Source organism: Tigriopus californicus, chromosome 1, assembly GCF_007210705.1.
Source record: "Tigriopus californicus strain San Diego chromosome 1, Tcal_SD_v2.1, whole genome shotgun sequence".
In the NCBI taxonomy this organism is placed as follows: Eukaryota; Metazoa; Arthropoda; class Copepoda; order Harpacticoida; family Harpacticidae; genus Tigriopus; species Tigriopus californicus.
In genome coordinates, this window is record NC_081440.1 from 1234238 (window position 1) to 1243146 (window position 8909).

Here is an 8909-nt window from a genome sequence, read left to right on the forward strand (position 1 = left end):
AAAAACTTGAAATTATCATCCAATCCACGTATTCAACAGCAGTTTTACACAATGCCTTTGTAATAACACAAAAAATCCATTGTCAGGTGAAAGTTATTTCTTTCACTATTCAGCCGAGAGGCCCAAGCCTGAATGGCATCAGGGCTTTTCCTGGCCCCTAAACATCACCTCATTTCTTAAAAAAGAATAAAAAAACAATGAAGTTACCACTACAACAAGCTTGAAGCTCATTTATCTATTAATTATGGAGTCAAATGACACATCTACTAGTTACATTGCCATCTGGTGGTGGATGTCCCAATGACGAGATATTCGCACTGTGCCTACATAGTCATCATTCATTTTTATCGAACTATTGGATACGACCGCAAGAGCTTTTATTTAAGGTGTTAAAGTAGCAACTCATGCTAAAATTTAAATACCACAGAGAAGCTTGAAATGGGCTGGCCAAAGATTGAACCAAGGGTAACACAATGGAAAGCGGAAACTTAACTAATACACTACGGTTGCTAGTCTATTTTGATTTCAAGGAGAATTACGTTTGTGTTTATTTGTTATTTTTCATCAAACAGAAAAGGAAATGTTTTGATTCGAAAACATCAAAGATTTAACAGAGCTACCATTTTTCTAAATAAGTGGGCAAGGTGAAACATCACTCAACCTAACAAAAACTGAATTTTCGCCGAGTTTTTCCATTCGTTGATGGATTCTTTCTTTTGGCAATGGATTTTATCTCATCAAAATCATGAATCAAACATTATCCAGAAATTGTTAAAGAAAACTAATGCTAAATACATATCATAATTAAGATTAATATGTAAGGGTTAATATACTGTAAGTCCCCTGAAATTGTATTCCTAGGTGAAGAAATCAAAGTAAAGCACTCAAGTTTTTCTCGGAAGGTAATATATTGCTTCAAATATAATCTTTTTCTTTTCTTAAAGAACTATCTTCTTGCAAAATGCACAATACAGTGGCTCATAACTGAAATACATCACATTTTCACTGGTCTAGCAACTTTTTTTTTTATCATATTACCAATTATTATAGGCTTGGTTTGGCATTTGGCAATAAGCACCTGACTCAATCAGTGTTGTCACTAGTCTGTCACAGTTTCTTCTTCTTTTGAAACCCCCCAGACAAAGCTCAACTTTCTGCAATTATTTCTTGAGCAAATAACAGTTTTTCCTTATTTCGCTGCATTTGTTACTTAAACCAAAGCATTATTTGATCAAGCCTCTTCACAGTATCTGTCGCTAATATTCCTTTTACTTGTTTTGAGATTTCCATGTTGACAAACATACGTAAATGAGCACTTCTCAATGATGATGACAATGGGGTTTCAAGGATCTTGTATTCTTTTTGATGGTTTGGATTTTCACGGGCTTTGCTAAGCGCTACAAGGAATGTAATCCCCGATACTTTTAAGATAAAAGATTATAATTCGGCAAATCGTACCACTACTGGGCCCTCTTCGCCTTCGTTCTCTCCATAGATGGTGCCAAAGGGGATTACCACCATTTTATACAATATTTGGTCTACCAACCAATTTGAGTTGGCAGTCCGAGGGAACCCTTGAATACAGAGTTGATGTGATGCTTATGAAAATTGTCCAAATCCGAGATTGATTTCATGTTGTTGATGCTTGGGAGCGGATGAAATGGTTTCAAAGTGTCCGTCAAGTCTAGGATTGTACAAGTGGATCCCACGTGAAAGGAGAAGCAGCCAATATTAGATTTAATCCAATTTCGAGCAAGAAACTGGGTAAAGAAGGAAGTAGACGGGGGCAATAGTATTGAGACAGACTAAGAAATATTTTTATCCCGTGAAGGATTTATCTCTTGATCCTCTCTCTAAGGAAAATGAGTATGGTAAAGCAGGGTTCCTGGACAAAATTGATACGCATCATCTGCTCTATTTAGGAGTAGGAATGGCTGATGAAAACATCGTCATTAATAAGTTCAAGAACTCAGACTAGGTTCAAAGAGTCTCGTGGAAGGAACATCGATCCCTTGACATTTGATCTGTGATGAAATCGATTGAAGCTGATAACATATCAATCTCGCAACAAGGAGGAATTTTGACAGTGACGCACTGAAGAAGCTGAAATCCGCAAAACCACGACCTGAGTTTGGTTTAATGGTAGGTTGATCAGAATCACGGATGATGCTTTTTTTTTCAAAGCAACCCCATTGTTTCCCTTATTTTTGTTTCTTTCTCACCGAATTGTTTCCCTTATTTTTGTTTCTTTCTCACCGATAGTCCCGTCTTTTTCTGAACTTGCCAACAAGAACAAGAGCTTGTTATTGATCACTTGAAATCCAAAATGATGGCTTTTCGAAAAGGAACGAACGGTAAAGAAAAATGGGCAATCTTTGAGCTAAAGATATTTTAGTATCGAAACCACTCCAGGACTCCAACAGTTCCTGATAATCAGAAATAATCGCTTCATCTCAACATTTGGAATAATCCTTTCAGCATTGCTTTATTGCTATTGTAGAGTCATGATATTGAATTCAAGGAATGTCATTGAGAGCACAGACCTCTCCAGACTTTAAATATGCATTTCAAATTTTTGATCTTGGTTTTCCACCGTTGTACGCCTTTCACAAATATAAGAAGAGGACTACTGACTAAAGCCCTTTGGCAGGGGACTCTTCGAATAACTGCATCCCTATTCGTAGAAGGTCTTGTTATCATAAGCAGGGTTGTAAGTAGGCGGCCTCTTTTGATTCTCTCGGGCGTACTCGTCCATACCAATCGACTCTTCTCCCATCAAGTGTCGGGAACTGGATTGGACGATCCCACCATGGATGTGGCTATGGAACAAAAGCAAAAACATCAAGGAAACTCCAAATTTAATTCGACTGTGAAGAACCAAACCATGGGCAATGTAATCAATCAGGGAAAGAAAGGCTTGTCTGACGGGCCTCGTCCGATCCAGCAATTTTCAACTGCGCGTAAAAGAATACCTTTCTCTTCGCAAGACTGATTGGAAAATTGTTCTACTTAGGTACAATACGGCCGAATATTTCATATTCTTAGGCCGAAACTAACATATCTTTCATGTTTGCACACTTGTGCGCACATGTGGTCAATAGATTAATTTGAGAAAAACAAAATTCAGAGGTCAATTCTTTTAAGTGAAGTGAATCTTGCTTGGACCGGGAGAAGATCCTACCATAGTACATGAGTTGGATCTTCTCTCGATCACTTCGCTTTGAAGCAATGGGCTTGGAACGCTAGCCAAGGTCGTGAAGTCAAGTCGATTTAACTTACTGTACTTTGTAGCATCCGAGGAAGTCAAGGTAGAGATATTTGGGCTTGTTGGTGAACAGCCAGTGGGCACCATAGCTAAGCCCCATATGGACCACGAGTGAGATCAACATGACAATGGTTCGGAACGGAACTGGGCCCTCTTCGCCTTCGTTCTCTCCATAGATGGTGCCAAAGGAGATTACCGGTTTAATATCCAGCAACGTGTCGCCGCCTATAATGTGACCCAAACCATGGTTGTATATGAATTGGCTTGATTCTCGCACAGACGGATATCAAAGGGTTTCGAGGGATTGTATTCTCGTGGATGGTCGAACCACAACGATTACATTGCCGTTTTAAAAGTGTTCAAACGGTTTGCTTTGAGAGCTGCAAAGAGGTTATGCCGCATTGTTGTTAGTAATACACTTCCGCCATTGAAATTTGAATCTGATTTGAATGAGTATGTCTGTTCTAATTGATGCTATGATACGGCATTTTGTTGAATGAAGGCTTGAAAATGTTTGCAAAGCAACAAAGGATTATTCATGAGCGCATTGTTAGAATTATTGGTTGGATTGTGCTAGGGCTATAATGGGTTCAGGGCTTTAGATGTACTGCATACTCAAAGGCCTTACACAAGATCCTCAAGACGAAGCTGAGGAAGAACGACACCACCGAACCATATGTATTGGAGGCTTCAAAGTACAAAACTAGAAGCAGCTGAGGGAAAACCACAACATATACTAAATCTCCGCACAGCACACTGGAAAGAGAATGCCGTTGAGTAGAATAATACCCAATTTTTCACGGTTGGAACACTATAACGGTTAAATATTTTTCTTTTACAAGCACCGGTTTTCAGCGGTATAATGTCCCCTCTCCGGCACGCAAATGAAACCAACGCAACAATTAGAAATCTTATTTCATGGCGTTGTGTTCACGAGTAACTGGTAACTTACATTCTAGTCAGTCGTGAAGAGAATAAACATTCTCTCAAGTCACATTTGGCTCCAAGTGGTTTTGAGGGAAAATTATGCTTTGAATCTGGTTCTTGTAAAAGTGAACTGTGCATTCAATAGCGGGGGCGTTCGTTATATGCAGTTTCTTCAAGTTTGGATCTCAAGAAGTCGGAAGTCGATTGGTCAACACCTTGACTGACATTATCAATTTTCTTCAAGCCTCACTTTTATAAACTCCATGAAAAGAATGCCACCACTATTGAAAAAACAACTATTTTTTTATGAGGACCGGTTTTCAAAGGTATTATGTTTACTCTTATGCACACAAAGGAAACCAAACGCCACAGTTACACTATTTATTTCAGGGCTCTGTGTTCACGAATGGCTGCAAAGCAAGCTTCTGGTCACTAGTAAAGAGAACAAACATTTCCAAAAAACAGAATTGGCTTTGAATGGTTTTGAGTAAAAATCATACCTTGAAAACCGGTTCTCATAATAAATAATGTTTATTCAATTGCCGGGTCTCTCTTTACATGTAATATATAGGGCTTGTCAAGTGAACGAGTTCATGAACAACTGAGGTTATTCCATGGAGTAAAATCAAAGACAACATTCCCAGCCAGACTGCACTGTGCATGCATTGAATCTTGACATTTATTTCATTTTACCTCCTTGTCCAAGCAATTATCATTGTGGTATTGACCAATTTGATAGTGCATTCAACAAATTACACCAAACCTGTTCATTTTGTTTGGTTTCATTACACAGCTCACTCAAAATCAGTTGATCATTGAAAATTCAACGGGTGGATGGTGCAAATTGACTGTGATGTTTGTCTTAGTTCACCCTCCGCAAAATGCCCAAAGGCAGGGTGCCGGCGAACATTTTTCCTTGAATTTCCTTCACTTGACATGCCCTATTCAAGTTTGGGTTTCAAAAATCCCATATGGTCAACACTTAAAATGCGTTCACCATTTCATTATGCCCTCTCGTGTGAAGAGAAACTCGGGCACGTCTTCGCTCTTCGGTTCAAACTCGACGGCATGAAATGGTCAACATGTCTTGACCGTATTGACTTTATTCAAGCCTCAAATTGCTAAACTACACGCAAAGAAAGCCCCAGCTATTGAATAAATAGCTATTCCTTATCTCTGTAAAAACAACCTAATGTTTCATGTTTGATTTAATTGTGCACAAATTCAATTTTGTTAAGGGATCGGAAGAATGTACTGTTTGTATTTTCATATTTTCAGAAGGTTGATTCATCATTTTAAAAATGATTGATTGGATTAATCTAGGGGTCTATGTAGATGAATCCATAGCACTCACTATGTTTTTCTGAAAGCCCATTTAATGTGTTCATTACGTCTTTATGGGGACCTCTCCTGACATTTTGGTTTGGAAGAAATGAGTTATACTTGGTGTTAAAAATAGAAGTATGGTTCGAAAAGGGGTGATTTATCAGGATGCTTTGCATTGCGAGTTGACAAGGAAGGACTTGGAAGGGTGACAAATGGGGCCATTTCTTTGGTTATTGGAATTCTCGCGAGCGATGTCAAATACTCAAATATTCAATGCTGTGCGCAAGTTCCGAGCGCAAAAAGAGCTGGGGTCGACGGAAACTTCTCAGATTAGCGGTTATGATAAAAATGAATCAAATAATGCCAGTTCCAACCTTCCGGAACGCGTTCTTTTTTTTCCAAGAAGCTCAAAGAGACAACCTTTCCTTGAAGTGTTCTTAGAAAGCTGTGTTCCTTGAATTTATGTTGCTTACACAAGGAAGTCCTTCTTTGGTCATAAGCAATTGTTTTTTTAACCTCCTTGGATCATGTTTTAGACCACTACGGTCCTATTCGTGGAAACGTTCGACAATTAAGCTATGTTGTCGATCGAAGTGGGTAAGCCCCTGGGTCACTTGATTGGGAATGAAAGAACTGTTTCCGGGTAAGTCAAATTGAGGTCACGGATTTTTTGCGTAGCATCTGACAGAAATATACTGCGCTAATGCGTTTCCAATCGAGATGTGGCTCAATCAAGGCGACCCCAAGGAATAAGATGTTATTAGCTTTACGTACACCAATTTAGATTCATAAAACTTGGCTTCAGCAATTAACAATAAATCTAAAACTACTACTTAATCAAAAAACTTGAGTTTTAAGATATACTTACAAGAGACTGTACACACTCTGGTATTTGATGGCCATAGTTGTGGCTATGAAGGCGTTGATCACAATGCAGCACCACAAAACAATCAGAATCTCCTTTTCCGAAGCCTAGAACAAAAAAAATAAGTTAAAGGTAAAGGTAAGATAATGTAGGATAACTTTCCAAAAACCATGCCATCAAGAACATGAAGTTTTTGTACTTTGACTAATTACTTATCTTGGCATTTTTTGCTCTCACGGTCATTTGAAATTCATAGCAATCCCACCTCACGTGTGATATCCTGGTTACCGAGAAGAACTACACCCTACCTGCACTCAAAGTACCGAGATCACTCGTTTTTTTCATTTTGAATTGCGAAAAGCAATGTGACTTTCCATGCAAGCACTTCAGCTTGGCAGTCGCAATTTTCAAAAGAGGCTCTACCAACCTCTATCAAGACTTCAAGGGTAGACTATGTACGCACTTGTACATATGCTTTGGTGAAACGGTAACTACCAATTGAAGTTAATGGTTGTCTCGATTCTTACCTTGGGTCTAAAGATGGTTTTGTAAACGTTTCGAGCCAACATGGAACTGGCTGACAGCATGGATGAATCAGTGGACGACATCACTGCAGCACTCACCGCTCCAAGGCCAAAAAAGGTCACCCACTATAAATAAGTCGATAAAAAGAGGGCATAATCAATTTGACGAGGAAAGCAAGAGATGGAGAAATTCATGTGATTGGAGACAGCCGTGCATAACTTAGTTTGAACGTCATACTCACTGGTGGACACAGATATTGCAGACATAATGGCAGGACTAGTTTGTTCTCATCACCGCTGGGGGCGTGTCCAAACGCTGTTCTTTCCCAATCGGTGGCCTTGGCTACCACCCCAAAGAGAGTGGCAGGAACAGCCATAACCAAGGCTATTAACCCACCCCCATACGAAAGCATTTGAGCCCGAGTCGAAGTCTTACTCGATAAGACTCTTTGGAAATAGCATTGCCAAGGAATTCCCCCCAGGAGAAGCAGAAAGGCATAATCAATCCATTCACCCACTAAATGACTGGGCAAGGCACCTCGGTAATCAGCACCCTCTTCCAAGTGCTTGGAGGAGACGAATTCACTCGTGGCAGCAAATGGTAAGGAAAGTGCCTAAATCAGGGATTAAAAACATCAAGATGCATTTCTTATTCCATCCGACAAAAGGCTGCTCAAAAGCAGTTCTCCTCAAGATGTGGTAATTCATCAAATGCAATACACTCACCAGGCCAAAGGCGATGAATATGATTTGGAATACGTCCGTGTAGGCGACAGACACCAGCCCTCCCATGAGAGTGTATAGTACGGCTATGGCAGCGCTGATGATGATTGAAGTGACAGTATCAATTTTCAGGATGACTTGAAGAGTACTGCCTAATGAAAGATAGACTGAATGATTCAAAAGCCAACATGGCACACTTGGTCTGATTGGAATTTTCTTAGACAAAACTGTAATTAATAAAGGGATTCCTCGCCAAATCAGGGGACAAGCGGAATGAATTTACTGGAAGTGATGTAGTCATGTGTAGTTCATAAACGCATATGGTGAACTTTAAAACACACTTCTAAAGCATTTTTGCAAACTTTAATGCATTGGACTTTTGATTGAATTTTTGGGTACATTGGTCTGGAATTTAAATGCAATTGTTTTTTCCGTTTTTTGGAATAGCGATTCAAGTACATCAAATTTTCCTAAGTTTTTATTCCCTTTCAAATCAAATTCATAGTCATTCAATTTGCGATAATATGACCGAAGGACTAAAGCAAAAGTAGGAACAAAAGATGATGTCAGTAAATAATTGCAACAAAGGGGTGCGAATATATAATGAAAGTGAACTGTGAAGTATGTTGTACATTTTTATGAACAAATCTTTTCAAAAAGCGCCCCTGTTGCTATAAATGGACGGATCTTCCTCTGAATGAAATTTAAATTTCGTTTAGTTAAATTCCATTTCAAACCAAGCACATCAGTCAAATAAAAAATGCGTGTAACAAAAAACACGACCAACTCCTGAAATTACCTAGGGCACCCAAGATGGCTGCTGACCAGAAGATCTCGCAAATGGCGGAGGGAAATGCTTGCAGAGCGCCCCATTTTCCATACTTTTGAGTGAAAGGGTCAATCATTGTGACATATCGCGACTCTCGCATTTTTCTGGCAAAAAAAGTGCCGCCTAAAGAAAAGCAGAATATAAGCACCTCTACGACATCAACTTTTCAATAATTTCATTTCGCCATCCCACTCACTGATGAAGAGCGATAAGCCGAATCCAAATGGTGCTTGTACCCAAACCAATCCACTGGAATAAGCAACTTCGGCGGAACCATTGATGAATCCACCACCCACCCACGTGGCTAAACAAGAAAAGAAAATAATTTGTTTCCGAAAAACCACTCCAAATATTTTCCCCGTTTTTCAATCATTTGATAGCCTGTCATTTGACTTTGGTAGAATGGTCATAGTTTATTTATTTATTAAGAGCTTTAGAGAATTTGAAAAT

At 39.2% G+C, this 8909-nt stretch overlaps 1 protein-coding gene across 1 annotated transcript in view; it reads right to left on the reverse strand.

Annotated features, from left to right (window-relative positions):
- Positions 1-2472: 2472 nt before the first annotated feature.
- Positions 2473-8909, reverse strand: part of LOC131883957 (high affinity choline transporter 1-like) — a 13451-nt gene continuing 7014 nt past the window's right edge. The window contains exons 3-11 of the mRNA XM_059231572.1: positions 8656-8763; positions 8430-8582; positions 7634-7782; positions 7150-7521; positions 6911-7033; positions 6387-6490; positions 3894-4021; positions 3280-3490; positions 2473-2819 (exon numbers count right to left, since the gene is read on the reverse strand). Of these exons, the coding sequence (XP_059087555.1) occupies positions 2675-2819; positions 3280-3490; positions 3894-4021; positions 6387-6490; positions 6911-7033; positions 7150-7521; positions 7634-7782; positions 8430-8582; positions 8656-8763 (1493 nt within the window). The 3' untranslated portion in view covers positions 2473-2674. The remainder of the gene's footprint in view (positions 2820-3279; positions 3491-3893; positions 4022-6386; positions 6491-6910; positions 7034-7149; positions 7522-7633; positions 7783-8429; positions 8583-8655; positions 8764-8909) is intronic.